This window comes from Porites lutea, chromosome 2, assembly GCF_958299795.1.
Source record: "Porites lutea chromosome 2, jaPorLute2.1, whole genome shotgun sequence".
In the NCBI taxonomy this organism is placed as follows: domain Eukaryota; kingdom Metazoa; phylum Cnidaria; class Anthozoa; order Scleractinia; family Poritidae; genus Porites; species Porites lutea.
In genome coordinates this window covers 53,266,980-53,289,479 of record NC_133202.1, presented here as the reverse complement: position 1 = coordinate 53,289,479, position 22,500 = coordinate 53,266,980, and the positions used below count along the sequence as shown (strand labels likewise).

Sequence of the window (22,500 nt, the reverse complement as noted above, 5' to 3'; positions counted from 1 at the left end):
GTTGCATAAACCTTGTACTTATAGTCTTAACTAGCAAACAAATTGAATTAAATCAAATTTCTTTATAGAGGTGTAAATTTGGAACAAAATAAATAGCAAAAAAATAGTTGTCGCAAGTCACGTGATAAAGAAACTCCATCATCCAAAATGAAACTGATATCCTTTTTATGAAATTAAAAGGTTCATGGGCCTACAAGTTTTAAGTGAAAAGGTTGAATCCTCTTTGAACCAGAACACCCCCCTACAAATTTCCCTAGACCCATTCCTTAATTCACCTGAGTACACCTTTTAATAGAATCAGAGAAAGGTTCCAACAATTTTACTATTTTATAAACCTGCTAGTTGAACAATGTTAAAAAGAGCAGAAAAATTAAGTTCATAGAAAAAAGGGGCAAAATTGTTCATCGGTTTCTCATTTTAACAAACGAACCTTTAAAACGCAAAAAGTACCTGTTTTGGTTACAAGCAAGTCTCATCAAAAGTGCGAAGGTCCCTTTTTGCGTTTAGGAATGTTCCTATCAAATGCACAAAAGGGTATATTTTCTGAGGTTGAAAGAGATGTTCTCAAAAGTGCGAAAAAGGTGCCTTTAAAAAAAGGCGTTTTCAAGCTATCAGGAAGGCATTTTATATTCTACTGGTTGGAAGGTGTCAAAGGTTTGGCGCTATTTCATGAATATCTTGGTTTGAATTCACTGACCCACTCGTCAAGTGACAAATACGGCGGAATAAATGGAAAACAATGGATGACAGGCATCAGTTTTAAGTACAGTCGACGCTCTCCTCACGACCACTCTCGTAAGCGACCAGCTCTAGTTACGACCACTTTTTCGAATCGCTGAGGTGGTTGCTTCGTTGAGAGCTTCGACTGTAAGTTGAAGGGAAAGGCTAGGCTTTTGTACGTTACGCTTTTTTTCCCTAAAATCATCCAGCCTTTTGCTACATTTTTCCCATTACAATACTTTGTCTCCCCCCAAAAAGTCACTAAAATGCTCGATAGTGCTCATCATACACAGGCCTTCACTTTTTGCTTTTTATTTTAAGGCTGACGACAAAAGCGTATAAGTGGTGTAACAACAAAGTGTACAAGTTAACGATTCTAATACAGAGAAGGATAATCCTCTTAAAGCTAAGAGCTAAAAGCTACAGCTATTGGCTGGCTTAGTTAGTGCAAACCTGCGCAAACTGCGCAAACATCAGGTGACATGGCTACTCTGAGGTAAGACGGAAGCAGTGGCCATAGCGTCCGCAATAAACACGCACTTCGCTCCATATACCATCCAGACTCCTCGATCATAAAACCGAAGTCCTTACGAACAGTAGTCTTTGTTTCCAAGACTACAAGAAGTTCACGAGAAGGAGTTGTCCGCTAGTTCGGTTAGCCGCTTTACTGCTCACGTGAACAGCATTACTGGGATTGAGAATCTTCCATCTGACTTTGCATGCAGAAACCCATAAGAAGAGTGCCTCGACTCCAGTTGTCAAATCTGCAAGTTTATCGCTGAGTTGCAAGATTCTGTAGTGCGCAGCATTTCTGTGAGTGAAGACCCCGAGGGCTCTGTAATGTTGTTCACTGTCGTATAGTTTGCCTTACAGCTCGTCTAGTGTCTAGCTGTGTGGGAAGCTATAAGAATAGAGCGCCCTGTCCTCTAGCGAACTCATTACTACCTAAGTCAGGGCACCAGATCGTCAAAGAAGGTCTCAAGAGTGGACGTTTTTCACAGTGGGCTTTTTATAGACAAACAGCATCTATATCTAGAGGCTTCTCCAGACAGAACCAAGTTTGTAAAGGTTATAAGGTTAAGAGCATTTTATTGTCGCAGCCTCGTACCTTGAGAAAGTGGATGGCAAATATTATCTGGTCAAAGAAGAGACGACTTGGAACCATCAAATTTAAGGACAGCAAGCAATGGCTAGATTAACTCGTTGAATTCTTATTATTTATACTCTTAAACGGATTTTGGTAGTACCTGTTCAATTTGGTGAGGAACTGTGGGAGCACATGGTTGAGAAGTTGAGAAATTTCTTCATTGAACTTTGAACACGTGGTGCCTGAACTCCTCAGTGGAAGGATTCTTGAAGGACCTTGAAGAGGTTACTCAAAAGGCTCAGTAAGAAGCCACTTGTAACCTGCTTTAGCACAAGAATGGCTTTCTTATTACCATACATTTTTACCATATTTTCACAGCAAGAGCAAAAGCAACAGTCTAACCTTATTACGCTCATCCCTAGAAAGTGTATTAATCTACACCAGAAAATTCATTTTCTTTATGTGTGATGTTGCGCACACAATGTAAAGTAGTGCTGCGAAAAGTCTATGTGATAGGCTGACTTTGCATCAAAAGCCATGCAAACACTGTTCTCAAATCAGTTCACTGATTTACGATGGAAAGTGAACAGACCATGAGAAATAATTGACTTGAATCACAGTCAGTTGATGCCATACTGGTATGCTTACAATATTTTGTTACAAAACAGGATTCAGACTTACATAGTTTTTGCTCGTCTCCCATGGTTAACTTACTAGTGAAGCAATCCCATTGAAGAATTTGCATCCTTTGTTTACTTAACAATATAATGTCTACAGGAGGCAAAGTAAAACTTAAAGCTAAAGCAAAATGGCATCACATGCAACACTCCTTTCCGTCTCTTTAAGTTTTTTTTAGCAAGATAAAATTATTGTGAATTGTTTTGATAATAACAAATTAGAGGCACACTTTCATGCAATAGAATTCCTACTTTGTTAGTGGGGGTAGAAGATTACACAAAGCAGCACAAACTATTAGTATTTTATCAGCAAGTGGTACAAGTGGTATAGGTAGATTGCCTTGAAGAATATGGAATCGAATGGAACTCTTTCAGTCTTTCTGTGGCTCTCTCAATGAGTGTGCAAAACCAGCACACAAATACACCCCGAGAACCCTGGAGTGGATAAATCTCTGCATCTTTACAGAAATCTCTGTATCTTTACAGAGATTTACAGAGAAATCTTCTGTATCTTTGTATACTCAATTTCTAACACTTTGAGGAAACTCTTGTGCAGGAAGTGTACATATAAGTTACCTTTCTCGGAAAAAGGGGGCATGTTAATGTAGGCCGTTCGCTTGGTAAGCAGGTCCAAAACCCCACTCTTCAGAGTGAGTTTTCGGTCACTTGTACTTCCACTCCACAGTTTTGACACAAAACTGAAAAATCCAGATGGGGTTATCCCTGCTAAAGTTTTCATCATGTTATGACCTTTATACTCACTCCACGTAGCACGTTGGGCAGCAGGAGATATAGGTAGGTTCACTGCATGAATATCTCCGTGCAATCAATTACAACTCTGATCACAGGTGTTGGGGTAATTTCTTAACGACTTGGGCAGGTTTTTGCGAACTGATTCCTTGGAAGGCCAAATTAACAAAACTTGTTTAATAGGTAACAGCAAGAAAGCAGATCCAGGTAGCAAACACCTTACTAATCGAAGCTTTGGAAATAGCAAATACGTCTGACAGGTGTTGCACAAGTAGCCCTAGTCTAAGTCTAACAAGTTCAAAATAAATTCTTGAAAGATTGTCAGACTTCTCTTTTTGCCGCTCTTTTTTACAGAAAGCTTCTTTTGAAAGTTGACTTTCTTCCCTTTATTTGTGCCCCAGTACTTCAGCTTCTCAGCGAAAGGCTTCAAAAGATTAAATATTGGCGTCAGACAAGCCAAAGTTGGTATTCCCGTGTAAAATTTCACAGTTTCGTCATTTTTCAACAAGTCGTCCGTACAAATTTCACTTCTTAATGCTGACTTGTCATTTAGTCTGTTCCGAAGTGTTTTGTCCTCGATCGGTTCTTAACTTTGATACTTTTTGGGTAAATTCCTTCATATGTTTAATTTTTGTCAATTTCCGTTTGGCAAGAAACGGAAAAATATTCTTTTACGTCGCTGGCGTTTTTAAATGTTTGAGGGAAGCTAATTACCGTGAATTTTGTCATCCTAAAGGACGTAGTCGTGGTCCCTCAAAGCAACTTCAGGCGATACAACACGGGGAATTTTCGCGGGGAACATTACGTTGTTGTCTTCGGTCAATTTTCATTTTCTTGGATCATTCATCCGTTTTTCGCGTTGACTTGGACTTCGAGGAACTTTTTGTGGATTAAAAATTGTCGGAACCGTTCCTTTCGCTAACTTTGTAGTTTCAGACAGGGTCTTCAAGATGTGCTTTCTCTCAAAATGCTCGGAGCATATATGCAAATTTTTCACGGACTCAAACTCCCTATCAGCGTCACGACAAAGGTTTTCCAATTCTTTCCAAGCTTCTCCTTGCGCGGAAAATCGAAACAAATTAGGTCTGGTCTTTTTTCAGAATGATTCTTACACACAGAGATGGCACAATACCTAATTTTTTACTTGCAGTCGCAATGGTTCGTAAACTTTCAGGCGTATTCCCTTCAGCCTCGACTTGATGCTATAAACTAGTTACCAGGCATTCTCGTACAAACAATTCGAAACTAGGCTATTTAGCACAACATGGATGTGCAATATCAGGCTGCAGCCTCCCACAAAAGCTAGATCGTGTGAGATTTAACATTGGTTTCCCCGTGGTGCGGATGGACGGTCGGTCAGTCGGGCTTACGGTCACGTGATTACCAAAAAAATTCTCGGGCGAGTAGATTACCACATTTTCTTAGGTATGGGGCTACGAAAAGCGCGCCTAGAGCTCCGCTAAAAATAGAGTTTGCCTACAAAATAGCGTTAGGGGTTTCATTTAGCAAGGATAAGTATTCAATCCAAAAAAAGGTGAATTTTGCAAACAAAATCCCGAGAAATCTCAAACAGTTTCATTATAGAACCTCCGACTTAGTTTTCACAGATAGCATAAAAACCTCAAAGAAATCATGTTTTTTTAATTTAATTTATTAATTAATAAGCCCAAGTAAGTATTTGACATAAAACAATAAAGTGTAATCATATTAACGCTTGTTAGTTACATGTATCATGGATGAGGTGGAACAGCAGCATCCCGCCTTTGTTTAAATAATGCGAACAAAGCTCTTTTGAAAGCTGGCATTCTGATAGCGTATAAAAGAGGATTTACAAGAGAATTTGCAAAAAATAGAGTAATCATTGAAAGGCTCCATCGAACGTTGTCTTGGAAAGAAATATATCTAAAAGTATTGGTTGTCAAATTAATAAAAGAGCCCACAGCGTATGGTAGCCACATAATTAAAGATATAACAGTCATTAAGAGTAATGTCACAGTCAGTTTTCTTTCTCTGTTGGCTGCACCATGGTGCCGAGGATGCGCTCCACACAAAAATTTGATCGAAATGCAAGTGTAACAAACACAGATAACAAATAGGCATAAACAACTGTACGACTGCCACAAAGCATAATAATAAAGGCGCCATTTGTTGGGACTGAATATTGTAAATATTATAATGGCAGTTGATACCACCGCAGCTGAGACCCATATACCAGAAATTGTTACCCAGTATACCCTTTTTTTAATCACTCGATGCCTGAATGGACGAAAGGTGGCATGCAGCCGCTCTAAAGAAATCACAGCAATGTTTGACAGAGAAGTGAGAGGGAAAAAATAGAAACAAAAATCTGTTACAACGTTACCCTCAGCAGTTAAATTTAAGGCTACAATATTGCAATTAAAGTCTACCATCTTTAATAGATGAAAAGTAGAAATTCCCCCCACCAACACGTCAGCAACCGTCAAATTTATAATCAAGTACATCCCGCGAGAGCGAAGATTACTGTTTTTTATGAAAAGAATGATTGAAAGGAGGTTCACTGTTACTATAGTAACAGACTCGATGAGGAATACAGCAAACCAGGCTTTGCAGTCGGATGAAGATAGAAACATTGTGGGTTTAATTTCTTGCTCTTCTAACGTTTCAGGCAGGTATTACCTGTTGAAGTCAAAAAAGAAGTGTATTAAAGTTTATAAAATAACTACGATAGTATGCGTGCTGTGATCGGCCAAGATGTGTGTTTGCATGAGGGTTTGTAAACATGGCTGTGGCGTCAAGATGTTTTGCACTTCGCGCGCTAATCACGCAAGCACAAATTTGAAAAAGTTTTTGAGTTGAAAACTCAACAAATTTACTTTATTTACTCATTCCCTCGTCTGGTGAAACTTGGAAAATCGAGATAACCGATGGTTTAGTTATAAAATGGGAAGGTGCATGTATGAACGGATTAAGGAGCACGATAGTGACTTATGACTTTCACAAACCCAAACTTCCGCCGTTTCTGAACGCGCCAACAAGACCGGGCATTATCCGCTCTGAAAAGAGGTTAAGGTTATTGACCGAGACCCTCACTAGTACTCTCGTAGTTATAAAAGCTATTTACAGGAGTCTTCACCCAATAATAGTCAACAAGGACAGTGGAATTGGGATTCCTGAAGCGTGGATGCCTACGATCAGACAACATAGCAGACCGCTGACGGATCAGTTTCATCCTTTGATAAGACCAACAATGCTTTGGATCTAAACCCACCAACCATGTGCGAGGTTCGTCATACAAAAATCACTAACAACCAGGGAGGTATAAATAGTCCTAATTAACAAATCGGCACTGTCGCCTGACGAAGAGCGGCAGTACCCGGTCGAAATGTCGCGATCAATATCTAAAACGAAACCGTTTATACACCTGTTTATACAAATTATACAGGATGAACAATATCTTACATACTTACATGTAGCTGGATGCTTCTTTACTGAATTTGCGGAGTTCAGTGTTTCTTACAACATGTATTTGTTTGGCTCATTAAGAACGTCTGCGCCTCTTTTCCGGAGATCTATGGTTGTCTCTCAATCTTTAATTCTGCCTTTTGTTATCACCTATTGGATTTTTAGTACATAATTTCAATATACAATAGCTCTCCTTCGAATAACTGCCCATCCTTCACTTTTTTCTCTCATTATAGCAGCCGGGAATTTCGGCGCCATGTTGGAGGCATGACACTTCCTTTGTTTTTAATCAACATTTATTAAAGGCAAGGCTAGGCTAATCGGACAACGTATGGATGGGTAATTGATTTGCCCAATTTTTCAATTTTTCAAAACTAACCTTTATCAGACTTATCAGGGGCAGTTTAAATCATCTTTAAGCGACCAAGCAGAATCTAAATCCATTGCACTCTATTATTCTGTCGTGATAATATATATACTATGATATACTTCCTTTTTTTCTCCTTTCCGATCGATCTTCATCGAATAATCTGTTTCTAATGAAGAAAGTTACACTAAGTCAAGGCAAAATCTATTTCCTATGGATTCCTTCATACATTTGCTGTAATTTTACCCTCGGTTACTCGAACTTCCCGCTCACACGAAGTAACTTTTTTTTCCCTTCAGACCATTTCTACATAACTTTACCGTCGATAACTCGAACCATGTTTTGAGCGCTTTGCAATTTGAAACAAAAAAAACCTATCGCAGCCCAAAACATTGAGCCCTGTATCGTAATCAAGCTTTGTTCTTTAATTCCTTTTTTGTAATGTCAAAGTTTTTCTTGCTGCCCTTGAAGTCTGCATCGTACTTGCATTGCATTCCCTCCCCATCCCCAACGTTAACTACCTTAACTTACCAGTCACCATCTCTATTATAAAAAAAAACGTTATTTTCTATGAACTCAGGATAACTCGAACTTTTTTCGATTTCCCCGTGAAGGTTACTTTCGAGTTATTGGGAGTCGGCTGTACTTCTTAAGAGCGGCCATCTGCTGTAAATATGGAGAATTCGCCGTCAAAACTGAAATTGCGAAATTCCTCATTTTAAGCCAGAAAAAAAACCCTTCGTGAAACATTTTCGAAAATCACGATCAAGCTGTTTCCAAAAAATTTTCTTTTTCGAGAAAACCGGAAAAAAGTGAAATGCTGCTGAATGCCAGAGCCGTCGTTAAGAAATCGCCGAAAATTATACCATTTCAAAAGCCCTCGGGAAGAAAAACGGTTCATCTTTTCTCTCTCTTCGCCCCCTCCCCGCCCGATCTCCTTCCCCCCTTTTTTGAGTTTCAAATAGGCTCTTTCCCGAACAAAAACATTCGTGCGCCCGAAGAAAACGTCTGAACTGCTGCAGGCTACTTAAAATAGTGAAATATAATATTACCAAGTGAAAATACTGCTAAAAACATTCACTGAAGTACCGGGGTAAGGATAGGATTTCTTTCGATGAATTAAAAGTTGAAACTACCTTATATATAAGACGCATTATTCAGTTAACGTAGGTAACCATTAAGTGGTGCAAGCTAACACGCCGATAGTTTTAAGTTAAGCATCTCATTTTCTTTACTTAGTATTGACCAGTATTTGCGTAAAACGTCAAAGTCCATAACCCTCTCTTACGCAGAACGAGAAAATTCGGGAGTTAAACTGTTCAGCTAGATAAATTAACGATCCGAGAGCTTTTCTGTCTATTGGAAAATTTAAGAAGGTTTTCTTAGTTTTGTCGTTGTTTTTCACACCAAGACACCTAAATGATACCATTTTGTTTTCTCATCGGTTTCTCTGCTCTACATACCTTGACAACTACTGAGCTGGTTAGAATGTCCTGAAGAAACGGAGTCGGAGAATGTTACGAAACTCGGCGATTGACTTATCGTTGTCCTGGCGTCAATGACCACTGTGTTTAATTTACGGGTTCCGTTTGCTGAAAATATTCAAATTTCGGTTAATTTCTGAGACTAGCTCAGGTTCTCAATTTCTCATCTCACTCTTTTAACATAATTAGCAGGAATAATGGCGCTAAGTTTATCTGATATTGAACAGTTGCAGCTTTATGATTATGACCATAGTTATTAGAGGAGACTGGTTATGAAAAGCGGCAAACATCAATGATAAAAACAACAGTGCTGCAGTTTATGTTCAAAGCACCGTGAAAGTGCACAATCTTTTGTTTTCTGTTGGCAAATTGTTACGGAATAAATTAATGCAACGTTTTTATTGGTCAATACAATCGAAATGATAGGAATTCTTTTTACGTTGTGCACTTTCAGGTCCACAAAAACATATAACAAAGGAGTCTGACGGGTTTCATAACCATTCCACTCAATTAACTATGGTATGACCAAAATCGTTTAGAAAAAGTTCGTCTTTTAAACTTCCTCCCTATTATTGAAAATAATTACAATTTACTTCTACCTTTATTTTGCTATTACAATATAAAATGCAAATTACGACCTGTTTTAAAACTGTTTGATAATAACAAAGTTGCACCAACAGATCCAAACACAGGTGCAAGTTGGAATATAGTGGACCCCCACCAGGCGTCGATTAATCGGCTCCTGCCACGGCAGGCTCAATTAAGCAGTAAGTTGGTGCGATGTCTAGTCGACTGAAATGTAGTCTGATGTAGATGAACATTTATTCTTTAGTAGATCATAATGGACTAGCTCGTCAATAAACCTTATTCTCGATGCCCGCCATCTTTACACGCCATTAGGAATAATGCCACTTGGCTTCTCAGGGGACAAACACGTGATAAATTTTTTCGATACAAGAACTCGCGGTCGAGTTTGTTTTATATTCTTGACAACAGAAAATGAAAAACGTTTTATATTAAAGACGAGAATGGTAAATTATGGATGGAATAAACAAAGTCGACCGCGATCTCTGGCATTGGCAATTTTGACATTTTGTTTCCCCCCTGAAACACCACGTAACATTGCTTTTATCCCATCAACCCTAAAGCGGTTAAAGCTAAAGCTGTTAATCCTATAGCTAGAGGGGAAAAGTGTGAAACTTCACTGGAGTGTCTGATTCTTGTTGGACGTACAAAAAAAAACAAGATTGGCTTTAGTAAGTTTTGTTTTAAGAACGAGTATTATAGTTTTCCTAGTCACGTTTTTAGTATGTGGCTTTTTAGGCGGTTTTAGCTTTTTATATCTTATGTTTTTATTAGCAAGTTTTTTTATATGTATATATTTATTGAGTTGTTTTTAAAATTGAATAATATTATCATATAGCCGTAATTATTATAGATTCTTTTTATACACGTTCGTATTTTGAACGAGTTTTTTTAGCTCTCTGACGCACAGGCGGCCCAAACTCATTACATGAACGCGGACGTGACTCTTGCTTGCGAGCGGTGTTGTGTTACAAACGGTTATTTACAAAGGCTTGTATGGGATCGATCGGTTTTTCTTAAAAGAGATAAAAATGTTATGTTTTTAAATAAAATCGACGTACCTTATTGCCTTGTTGTATTCTTTGTTGTTTACCCGCGTCTCAGGCCGTTTTGAAGCGTTTTCGGAGAGTTAGCGCTATTTTGGTGTTCTACTGCTAAAAGAAAGACTTTTTTTTTTTTAGCAGTGGAACACCAAAATAGCGCTAACTCTCCGAAAACGCTTCAAAACGGCCTGAGACGCCGGTAAACAACAAAGAATACAACAAGGCAATAAGGTACGTCGATTTTATTTAAAAACATAACATTTTTTTATCTCTTTTAAGAAAAACCGATCGATCCCATACAAGCCTTTGTAAATAACCGTTTGTAACACAACACCGCTCGCAAGCAAGAGTCACGTCCGCGTTCATGTAATGAGTTTGGGCCGCCTGTGTCTGACGTAACGTGTTAAAATAAATGATTGATTGATTGAAGTTTTAGTTAAGTTTTGAGCATACAGCATATATCTAGCCTTTTTGTCTTATGAAAGCCATTTACACGTATTAAACCTTCACTTTGTTTTATATGTTATTTTCCTCAACTTCCATTGGTTGTTGAAACTGGAATTGTCAACTGTCTATAACATGTGAAATTGTTGATAGTATCGAGGTGCAAAGAAGGTCACTTTTGCAGCTGGTCAATTGGGCAAACTGTAGCTAGCATGTACTAACCCAAGAGCCATTTTCACTAGCCCGAAAAAGAAAAAATGTGATTGGCTTTACTGTTCTTCTGTATTGTAATTCCTCCCCTCCAAATACTTGAATTGTCCATCAGGCAAGTTATGAACAAAATTGACTTGCCCAATAGCATAATCCACTCGCCTCAGGCTCAGATCCGACACAACTTTCTTTGCACGCTGCGCACGTACTTGAATCTAAATTTGTGAACATGGATGGAAGTATATGTGTTACAACACTTAATTAGCGGCGAGACGCGCCACGCACCATACGCCACGTGCTACGCCTAGTATTTTGTTCTGTTGTCCCAGTATCTTTGTTTGTAACCGTTACTTTTGGCAGTTGCCTGATGATTGCCTCGCAAGAGGCATGAAACTCTAAGTAGCAACAAATGTTCAAGATTTAATCCAGTTCCATCAGTCTACTTGTTACATAACTACATATTTGCGTTATATTTGTAGTCGGAATAATTTTATAAATAATGGCCCATGTACATTCTTTAATCCTCTGTGTTTCTCTCCTGGATTTGTAGGATTGCTAGTGAGGGTAATCAAGCTCTGTTACCAGGATAGTTGAGTCAATCTATCAGTATAGTGACTACGGCGGAAAAGAGCATTACCCAAGGTCCCTTCAATAGCTAAAAGGTGAGAACCTTGTTCACTTACATTATTATTAACAGAATTTCCACAGGACTAAATTCTAAAATAATAAATAATAAATAAAATTGTGACCCTCCACAGGAATTTGATGCTAAAGGTGAAAGCACGCTCACGACACGCTTAGCGTGCCGTAGATCACTGATATGCGCATATTAAATTGAAAAAACAAAGACGGACACACTTGCCTTTGTTTTGGTAAATTTAACACGCTAGACCTTTTGTTTTTTTGCAGCGTGCCATATGTCACGGTAAGTGTGCGAATTATAGCACGCTTAGCGTGCAATTCGAGTAAGACACGCTGAACACGCTTGATTTCTAAAACTGCTAAGATGATAAAAATGGCTTGGGTTTTCAGCGGATTTTATCAGCATTGATAACTGGTCGAAGTGAATCAAATATACCAATTGAGACTGTTTTGGAATTTTATCGTAACTGTAGCCATTTGAAACGTTTAACCTGGAATTAACGCGAGAACAGTGTAAACCAATTCCTCCGGCTGTCGGCTGTTGACAGGAATGGCAAAGAGGCCTGCTATCGCTTGCGAGGCACTGAAGTTATGTCGCCTGAAAATTATAGTTATACCACCGGAATATTTATTAGCAGTAATGCACAGAGAAATGAAGTTGAATATATTAGTTTAATATATTTCTTTAAGCCATGCTGAGACGAACGAAGGTAAATTGGGGAAACAAAAACTGCCTAGAATTTTCTATATATAGGTTGAGGAAGGCTAAACATTTCTAGATGACCGTTCCATGCATGTACAACAAGTTTCGAAGCTTATCTAATAAATTCCTTACGTTTTTCTGAAGTTTAATTTTTTCCATTTCACTCACCAGGTTAAGCTATTTTTCGTAGAGAAAGGAATCCTAAAATTTCGGAACCGAAAATACGAGAAAATTCTCACTTTCCTAAAACTTTCAATTGAAAGCTAAATTTTGCGGGAAAATAATGCTGAAGCCCTTGTGATTTCGAAAAGACTGAATAAATCGACGCTAAATCGGTCGCCGTAACTTCATAGCGCGAATGTTTGTTTAGATGGTTGTAAAACAGACGGCAACCACAAGAAAGACAACAGCTTGATTACGGAATTTGGAAAATAAGACTGAAATAAACGCGATGTAATAGTTCAAGAAGAACAAATTTGCACACATTGTTTAAATACGTACCGGTTTCGCTTTTTGTTGTTATTGCCGTATTGGAAAGTTAAGATGACCTTTACACAGCTTCGTCAGTAAACATTATCTGGAAAGAACTTTGATTTTGCAATGCTAATAAAGTTCTACCCATAAATCCAGTAGGTCCCACCGTTCACTGTTTATACTTTTCAAGCGACAACGTTTTTTTCAATCAGATACTATCACTGCGACCGCTGAGGAAGAACTTTTTCTTTCTCGATAGTTACCAAAAAAGGGTGCCGTTCATAATCATTTACGGTTCCTTTTTGTAGAGAAAATTTATTTAGCTTATAGATAACACGCCTTGCGTGCTTTTCGGCACACTGAAAGCGTGTTGTGCTTTTTCGCACGGGGCTTTTGTTTGAAAACTTTAGCACGCTCGTTTTTTCGACTTGCTCACGCTTAATTGTCTCAAGCGTGTCCTCTGAAACAAACGAAATTACTAATGAGGCAAGATTGCAAGCGTGCTAAAGCGTGTTAAAATAAATTCTTTTGTTTTAAAGTGAAAGCGTGTCGTGCGCGTGCTTTCACCTTTAGCATTAAAATCCTGTGGAGGGTCACCTATGTGGTTGTCCTTTCTGAAGTAGAAATTCATTGCAGGTTCATTTGCCCGACGTAACCACTCAAACCAAAACCAACGTTTTATTAATCGAACCTGATAGTTCGATTAAGTTCAGTAATGAAACACAATCGAACCCAATCCCAGTCAAACTTTGATTAGGTTCGACGGCTTAAGTTGGCATATGTTTGACTAAAAATGGACAATAAAGAGGAAAACTGAGCGTTTTTTGCACTTTTGCTGTATGTTTCCATTTTCTTGGTAGGATGTCTTACGACTGAGTACAGAGCGATATTCCGGGAGTGGTTGTAGAGAATCAGTGAAGTGTATTTTTTGGAGCAAAGAATCATCATCATTAAGAGCCGCAAGGTCGATTTTCGTGCACGCACCAGGGATCCTTAATTTCCATGGAGATACCCACAAACTGGACTCAAGTAACTACAAGGCGTTAGTCTTGACACATTTCCTTGCGCACCTCAGGTGTGCACATTAATCGCTTTCTGTCAGTTCATCTGTCAATAAACTTATTTTAAGACAGGACACAAATTTGCGTCAAATATCAGAGCTTGTCTTCTGCGCGCCGAATTTATACCATCGGAGCGAGATATTTTAACTCAGCTATGGTTCTCGTCAAAATCACTTAATGAAAATACTTGAATTCATGGTTGGTGTTAAAAAAGGGTCTTGGTGCAAGTCTTGGAAAAAAAAAGAAATATTTTTTTCGTTTCTTAAGCGAAAGGCAAAATCTAGCGCTTTATGAAGGTCGAATTCGAACCCTCCAAAGTAATAATTATTCGGTACGTTACCTGGTAAGTTACATATTGTCGCCGAAATGGTTTCAAAAGTTCAACGTGAAGAGTTCTGGATGTTATTTCGCATTGTGTCCGAAGGACAGAAACTGTGTTCACCGATATAAGGTAAGAGAGACCTTTATTATTTAAAAGGTAGAGGAGCAGCTTGTTATGGCTCTCGCATGCGGAGTTCGAGCACATCGGTGAAGCCGGTTTGACGACACTGAGGAAAACTGAGGAAAATATTTACTTGCCTTTGGTATTGTGTATATCCTCGATCACTATACAATAACGGACAAATATTATAATTCAAAGGGCATTTACAAGACGCGCCAAAAGAGCCGTGATCCCGCCAAAATGCTCGAACCATCTAACAGAGTGTAAAAAAGGGGCTGGTAGGCAACACACGACTTTTACCTCGTGCCAAAATGCTGTTTGTTCCAAAAATTGTTTTCTCTGGTGGGTATATTATATTCTGGGTTCTACTCTTTGAATGAGTAAATGTGAATTTTGCCGCTTGTTTCATACTGAGAGGTCATGACACGCACATTGATTTTCTGCGGTTATTGTTTCTGGTGGGCATGATTTGTCCTCTGATGCAAGAGCACTTTCTTCGACCTCTTTTGAAACGTAAATCTCTTCCTTTGCGGCTAAATAAGAGTTTTAGGTTGTTTAGTCTTCTCCAAAGTACCTCCTGGATCTGAATAGCTAAAGGAGATATTCTTTTGTCCCTGAATGTGATGGTTTCCTTCAATTTATGTCACGCTGGGCCCAGCTAGTTTAGTATTTTCTGCACGATGTTAAATTTTCACCGGAAGTGATTTACAGATCCAAATTTCGAGGAATGGATTATAGGAACGCATTTTGTGAAGAGAGATTTTTTAAGTAAAAAGAACTCGGATCCTTAAATCGATCGTGTTTTAGCTAGCCAACTGCAATTTTCATATCCTGTGTTAGTTCGGATAATTCAGTAGGTTATTCTCTGCTCTCCCTCTTAGCTTACAGGCAGCGCGCCCAAGTTTAAGAGGTGAAGAGAGATTTTTTTCAAGGGTAAAAAAAAAATTGAAGCTTGAATCGATCATGTTTTACTATCTAGCCAATTGCAGTTTTCATGAGCTATGTTAGTTTGGATAATTCAGTAGGTTATTCTCTCCTCTCCCTCTTAGCTTACAGGCGGCACGCCCAAGTTTAAGAGGTGAAGAGAGATTTTTTAAGGTAAAAAGCTCGTAGATTGAATCGTCATGTTTTAGCTAGCTAGCCAACTGCAGTTTTCATGCGCTGTGTTAGTTTAGATAATTCAGTAAATTTTTCTCTCCTCTCCCTCTTAGCTTACAGGCGGCGCGCCCAAGTTTAAGAGGTGAAGAGAGATTTTTTTCAAGGGCAAAAAAGCTCGTAGCCTGAATAGACCATGTTTTACTAGCTAGCCAATTGCAGTTTTCTTACGCTGTGTTAGTTTGGTTACTCTTTCCTCTCCCTCTTGGCTTCCAGGCGGCACGCCCAAGTTTAAGAGGTGAAGAGAGATTTTTTTCAAGGGTAAAAAAAAAATTGAAGCTTGAATCGATCATGTTTTACTATCTAGCCAATTGCAGTTTTCATGAGCTATGTTAGTTTGGATAATTCAGTAGGTTATTCTCTCCTCTCCCTCTTAGCTTACAGGCGGCACGCCCAAGTTTAAGAGGTGAAGAGAGATTTTTTAAGGTAAAAAGCTCGTAGATTGAATCGTCATGTTTTAGCTAGCTAGCCAACTGCAGTTTTCATGCGCTGTGTTAGTTTAGATAATTCAGTAAATTTTTCTCTCCTCTCCCTCTTAGCTTACAGGCGGCGCGCCCAAGTTTAAGAGGTGAAGAGAGATTTTTTTCAAGGGCAAAAAAGCTCGTAGCCTGAATAGACCATGTTTTACTAGCTAGCCAATTGCAGTTTTCTTACGCTGTGTTAGTTTGGTTACTCTTTCCTCTCCCTCTTGGCTTCCAGGCGGCACGCCCAAGTTTAAGAGGTGAAGAGAGATTTATTTAAATTGAAACACTCGTAGCTTTAGTCGATCATGTTTTACTAGCTAGCCTATTGCAGTTTTTATACGCTGTGTTAGTTCGGATAATTCAGTAGGTTATTCTCTCCTCTCCCTCTTAGCTTACAGGCGGCGCGCCCAAGTTTAAGAGGTGAAGAGAGATTTTTTAAGGTAAAAAACTCGTAGATTGAATCGTCATGTTTTAGCTAGCTAGCCAATTGCAGTTTTCATGCGCTATGTTAGTTTGGATAATTCAGTAAATTTTTCTCTCCTCTCCCTCTTAGCTTACAGGCGGCACGCCCAAGTTTAAGAGGTGAGGAGAGATTTTTTTAAGGTAAAAAACTCGTAGATTGAATCGTCATGTTTTAGCTAGCTAGTCAATTGCAGTTTTCATGCGCTATGTTAGTTTAGATAATTCAGTAGGTTATTCTCTCCTCTCCCTCTTAGCTTACAGGCGGCGCGCCCACGTTTAAGAGGTGAAGAGAGATTTTTTTCGAGGGCAAAAAGCTCGTAGCCTGAATAGACCATGTTTTACTAGCTAGCCAATTGCAGTTTTCTTACGCTGTGTTAGTTTGGTTACTCTTTCCTCTCCCTCTTGGCTTCCAGGCGAGACGCCCAAGTTTAAGAGGTGAAGAGAGATTTATTTAAATTGAAATACTCGTAGCTTGAATCGTCATGTTTTAGCTAGCTAGCCAATTGCAGTTTTCATGCGTTGTTAGTTTGGATAATTCAGTAATTTTTTCTCTCCTGTCGCTCTTAGCTTACAGGCGGCGCGCCCAAGTTTAAGAGGTGAAGAGAGATTTTTTTAAATTGAAACATTCGTAGTTTGAGTCGATCATGTTTTACTACCTAGCCAATTGCAGTTTTTATACGCTGTGTTAGTTTGGTAAATCAGTAGATTATTCTCTCCTCTCCCTTTTGGCTTACAGGCGGCGCGCCCAAGTTTAAGAGGTGAAGGGAGATTTTCTTAAAGTGAATAGTACATAGCTAAAATCGCTCGTGTTTTAGCTAGTAAATGCAGCTTTTTTACATTGCTTTAGTTTGTATAATTCGGTAGATTTTTCTCTCCTCTTCCTAATGGCTTACAGGCAGCGCGCCCATTCTTAAGAAGCTGTGATAAAGTATAAAGTAAGTCACAGCTTGAATCGATCGTGTTTTATCTAGTCGTTACAGAGTTTTTGTACATATCGTTATAGTGTATATAATTCAGTAGATTTTTATTTTCTCTCCCTCTTAAGTCTTTAGCTCTTATGCGATGCGCCCAATCTTACGACAAGTGGTGTTGGTTTCAAAAGTGAAATTTAGTAATTGTGATTTTTTTCTGATCTACGGCTCTAAGTCTGGATAATATTCAGCGTGATGCCTGTGTTTGATGTACACCGGAAACCGGAAAAAAGCTAGTTTTGTCCGCGGGCGGCAATACTTTAATTTCGACAGTTTAAGGTAAAATATTAAGATAATGTCTAAATCATTTGTGAACTGTGATAGTTTTTTTTGCGTAAATATCTCTCTTCGATCAAATGTGACAATTAGGCCAGATTTATACTAGGGATGTAAAAATTTCCTCCGTCTGTAGAAGGCCTAAATGTAATAAACGGTCCTAAATGTAATAACATTTTGTCCTAAATGTAATAAAGTCCTAAATGTAATAACAATTTGCCCTAAATGTAATAAACTCAAGCTGCCAACTACAGTAATTACTCGAATAAGCCCAGCCCTCAAATAAGCGCCGCATGTGGCGACGCGGCGCTTATTCGAGTAAATACGTTACGAAGCGGTATTGCTATGGTATTAAGCTCCGCTCTCAAATAAGCGCCGCATTTTTGGAGAAAAAAGTTAATAAGCGCCGCGGCGCTAATTCGCGTAAATTCGGTACATTTCCTTATGCACTGTGAAACTTAGCGTTTACAAATAAATTGCTTGTAAACGGCAAAGTAACAGTATTTTTCTCAAAAAAAGCAATATTTAAGCAATAGAAAACTTTTTTCCTGTGTTTGAATAGCCTGATATAAACACTCGAGGGGTTGGGAGAATTCGAGACTGTTATGCAAACCCTCGACGTCGTCTCAGGTTTGCATTACTGTCAAGATCGAATAAAGAATAATTAAAGTCCTAAATGTAATAACATTTTGCCCTAAATGTAATAAACTCTTAACAGTGAAACCCTTCGGCCTTGAATGTTGTGACGTCATGCTAACGTCATCAATGACGTAAGTAACACTTAATTAACCAGCTAACTGGTTATGGTGATGGCCATGTGATCTGCCACGCCATCTGTCACGAAAATCAGTCACGTCATCGTCAACCACATGACCAACTGATAATAACACCCACGTGACTAATAAAATACCAATCACGTGATTTATCAGCCTTGGTATATTAACCGTAAATTCTCTCACGACCCTAAAACTTCGCAGTGGACTGATCCGGGATAGTTTTTCACCGACTAGAAGTTCGGAATTGTGGCCTGACCTCCTACTTCTTGTACGTGAGCTTGCTTTTCCACTTTGCATTTTAGTTCTTTATGGAGAACTATAATTAAAATAAGCCCCTAAGCCCCAGTTGGGCTTCATAGTGGATTTAAGGTACTTTCTTTTTCCCCTGATAATGAGGTGATAAGTGAACTTTATAACTACCATATAACAGCAAAGAGAATAAAATAATTCATTGCCTTTTTTTCGTATAAAAAACACTCACTGATTGTTCAATTAAACAGTTAATTCACACTAATGCTGCACGCGTTGAATTCTGATTTTTTCTATATATATATCAGTACTGTTTTCATCGAATAAGGGCCTCGGCGCTCATTTACTTTTTTCTCCCAATGGTGGCGCTTATTTGAGGGCGGCCCTTATTCGTGTAAATATGGTAATTGGTAATGTACCGTCTTTACCCGAATAAGCGCAGCGGCGCTTATTAACTTTTTATCCCAATTGCTGCGCTTGTTTTAGAGAGATGCTTATTCGCATTAATACAGTAATTGGTATGTTAAGAGTTTATTACATTTAGGGCAAAATGTTATTACATTTAGCACTTTATTCTTTATTCGATCTTGACAGTTATGCAAACCTGAGACGACGTCGAGGGTTTGCATAACTGTCTCGAATTCTCCCAACCCCTCGAGTGTTTATATCAGGCTATTCAAACACAGGAAAAAAGTTTTCTATCGCTTAAATATTGCTTTTTTTAGAAAAATACTGTTACTTTGCCGTTTACAAGCAATTTATTTGTAAACGTTAAGTTTCACAGTGCATAAGGAAATGTACCGAATTTACGCGAATTAGCGCCGCGGCGCTTATTAACTTTTTTCTCCAAAAATGCGGCGCTTATTTGAGAGCGGGCTTAATACCATAGCAATACCACTTAGTACCGTATTTACTCGAATAAGCGCCGCGGCGCTAATTAACTCTCCCACCCCCTCCAAATGCGGCGCTTATTTGAGGGCAGGGCTTATTCGAGTAATTACTGTAATTGGCAGCTTGAGAGTTTATTACATTTAGGGCAAATTGTTATTACATTTAGGACAAAATGTTATTACATTTAGGACTTTATTACATTTAGGACCGTTTATTACATTTAGGCCTTCTACATCCGTCTATGTTGAAACCGAACGAATCTCGCGGGTATCCGCTTTGGCGGGTGATCTCCCTGAGAGATTATTGAGTTGTTGTTTTCATTGTTTATTCATCAAGTTCTCAGTTGTAATTATTTTTCGGTAATATTGTTCTTATTTATTGTTTATTGAGTGGGTCGGCTAAAATTAAAGACGAAGAGTGAAGCTCCAATGCAGAATTTTTTAAGTCTATTTGATATTATGCTTTCGGCAGTGCACGTGAATAGCAACTAGGTTGGGTGTCCACTTAAGATAAACTGGATTAAGTGTCGAAGATGAAAGATTGCTCAATAAAACGAACATTGTTGACAGCTTTAAGATAGGCTCAGGGTCTCTTGATGTAATATAACCCTTGGTTCAAAACAATAGACTTGGCGCCTCGCCCTTCAGAAATATGCGAAGATTGCGACGTTGAACGTCGCAATCCCCCGAAAATCGAGCCTGCGGCTTGTAATATACTACAGTCAATCCAATGTTTGTTTCACCTGATTCGTTTTTGGTTCTTTGCTGATTTCCCGGTGTTTCTTTGCATACTAAAAAATTTTTTTAAAGTCTTGTCTACTTTGAGTGTTGGTTTAGAACGCTCGATTAAGTTCAATTGTTTCGATTGAGTTCGGAAATTGAATTTATTCAAACTCTTATGCAATTTTTTGTGGTTCCATTGTGTTCGATTACCGAAAGTAATCAAAACAAATCTTTCGATTAACTGCGATTCAGTTTGATTACCGAACAGTTTGAGTGGTTACATCAAATAATTTTTTATTAATTTAACGAAGTACTCTATCATTTTTACTTCTTGGAGGCTTCTGAGTCTTAAACAGATCACTTACCAATGCAAAAACAAGAGACAGAATTTTAAGACTATCTTGACTATTTGAATTCTCAATTTGCTACATATGCTATTGGCTAGACATGATATGAGACTAATGATGTTTTTTTTCACTATTTTTATTCTTCATTTGTCCCACAGAAACTTGAGGACAGAATTTCAGCCCTAAAGAAGACAGGTTAAATGGTCAGAGGCTACGAAAGATATAAAGCGTGAGAAGTTTAAACACGATTACATTAGCTCTGTTGAAAGCTACTGCAATGTATGAGAATCAATGATTCAGATTCGGGAGTAGAACTTACATGAAACCATGTGAAGCACCTTCAATGAGAGCAAAAATAACTGCTGACAAAAACAAATAAAGAGCCTTGGTGTCATTTACAAGGATGGGGTTAACAGGGAGAGTGTGACAATACCGTTTGCCATGGAAAGAGCATTGACAAAATGTCTGTTAGAGAGGAAACTTAAAAAACTTTGTTGAGTGGGCAGTCAGCAGCAGGCTGTGTATGTAGGTATGCATCCTCTGTAGCCTCAGGCCATTCAAGCAGTTCAACAAGCCAGACAGCAGCAAAATGGCATGGGCGGCGCCGGTTTTTTCCCTTAGTGGGGCATAACCGGGAATATGTGAGATATTGGCTCGACAGCGCTAATGATGAGTGCCTTCCGAGACGAGACGAGAAACAAGGGGGGCCTAGGAGCTTGCTCCCCCTAGGAAATTTTGGAAATTTAAGTACTCTAGGATGCAATCTGGAGCAATCTGAACGCTAAAATTTGGCAAAAACCTGCATTTCATTGTGGCCAAAAAAGTAAAAAATTTGATGACCTTTTCCAGCTTAGCAAAAAAACTTATCAAACTTGAATACTTTCGTAGAAAGTTATCAATTGTCAGTTTGTTTTAGCTACCGTTCAATGCATGGATTAAGAAAGTTTTAATTGACATCGAATATTCCAAAGCGATTTCGTCTGCTGATTTGATGTTGAAACTAACTGATTTCCAACGTCCGCCATGTTCATTTAGTCAGTCATTTCCTTATAATCGTGGAGAATCATGCTGTGATTCAATCATTTATGCGACATAGTTGTTCGAAGATATCGGTCTTGAGCAGTCCTATAAGGGCAGAGGCCGAGCGCTCACTCACAGCATTCGTGGCAGGTACAACAAGAAGTATTAAACTTCCCAAGGTTAGAATCTGCGGAGAAATAATCAACAGTACGTTGCACTGGGGAGGTTTCTCAGATATGCCACTACATCGTTCAATCCAAGGTCTATTTCAGTACAAATCTGCGCTCTGAGAGTTTGTTATTTTGCCAGCAGCGAATTGCGCTCCAAGACGTCTCCACAAAAATCACAGACAGAATCAAGATCCTATATTTATAAAATCACAGAATAGGCCTTTCACGAATTCTAATACATTAAATCGCCTCATATAGTGTATGATCATATGGTCGAAGAATCTTAGATTGCCACACTAAAGTATATCTCAGCCCGTGTAACTTTGCGTTCAGTCCCAAAATTGAAAGTTGGTGATACAAATGCCCCACCTGCCCCACCTGTTGCGCCGCTCTTGAATTAATGGGAGAATATTTTGAGTCTATTACAAGTTGTTACTTCTAGTACGACCAGAATTGATTGATTTAAATGGTGAAACTTTTTTAACTTTGTAATTATGTTAAGTTGTTGTCATGGCAACATGTAAAAGAAAGTATTTGAGCTAAGTTGTTTCAGGAAGGGCAGTTGGGTAGAAAACTTTGTATGTGGCTGCACAGGCGGTCGAGGGAAAGTGGACCTTCGGAGCCAAAGCCCGTGTCCAGTTGCGATATCACAGCGTCAGGAGAAAGAAGGTATTTTGGACATGGGACGAGGAGATTTCCAGCAACATGCATGCGTGGAGCTATTTCGCCTTTGAACGTTTACTGCGGTGGAGCGATGATAGAAGATTGCCTTTGGTCGAAAAAATCTGCAATTCGATGGGTTTTTGGGCAAACCGCAAACCGCCTTCGAGTAGACAAGGTCCGGACCGCCGGCTGTTTTTCTGT

The 22,500-nt window shown here is 38.8% G+C and overlaps 2 protein-coding genes and 1 long non-coding RNA gene across 3 annotated transcripts in view; all 3 read right to left on the bottom strand.

The window, feature by feature from the left end:
- Positions 1-2,732: 2,732 nt before the first annotated feature.
- On the bottom strand, positions 2,733-4,458 carry LOC140926415 (uncharacterized). The gene is made up of 3 exons (XM_073376161.1): positions 4,452-4,458; positions 3,061-3,288; positions 2,733-2,824 (listed from the first exon to the last, which is right to left on the bottom strand). Exons 1-3 carry the CDS (start codon positions 4,456-4,458, stop codon positions 2,733-2,735), a joined length of 327 nt encoding a protein of 108 aa, XP_073232262.1.
- Positions 4,459-5,686: 1,228 nt separating this feature from the next.
- The window catches only part of LOC140927197 (uncharacterized), a 48,630-nt gene continuing 31,816 nt past the window's right edge, over positions 5,687-22,500 (bottom strand). The window contains exons 2-3 of the long non-coding RNA XR_012164541.1: positions 6,684-6,828; positions 5,687-5,892 (exon numbers count right to left, since the gene is read on the bottom strand). This is a non-coding gene — a long non-coding RNA (uncharacterized lncRNA). The remainder of the gene's footprint in view (positions 5,893-6,683; positions 6,829-22,500) is intronic.
- LOC140928981 (uncharacterized) overlaps positions 10,871-22,500 on the bottom strand; it is an 18,004-nt gene continuing 6,374 nt past the window's right edge. The window contains exon 2 of the mRNA XM_073378794.1: positions 10,871-11,026. Within this exon, the coding sequence (XP_073234895.1) occupies positions 10,871-11,026 (156 nt within the window). The remainder of the gene's footprint in view (positions 11,027-22,500) is intronic.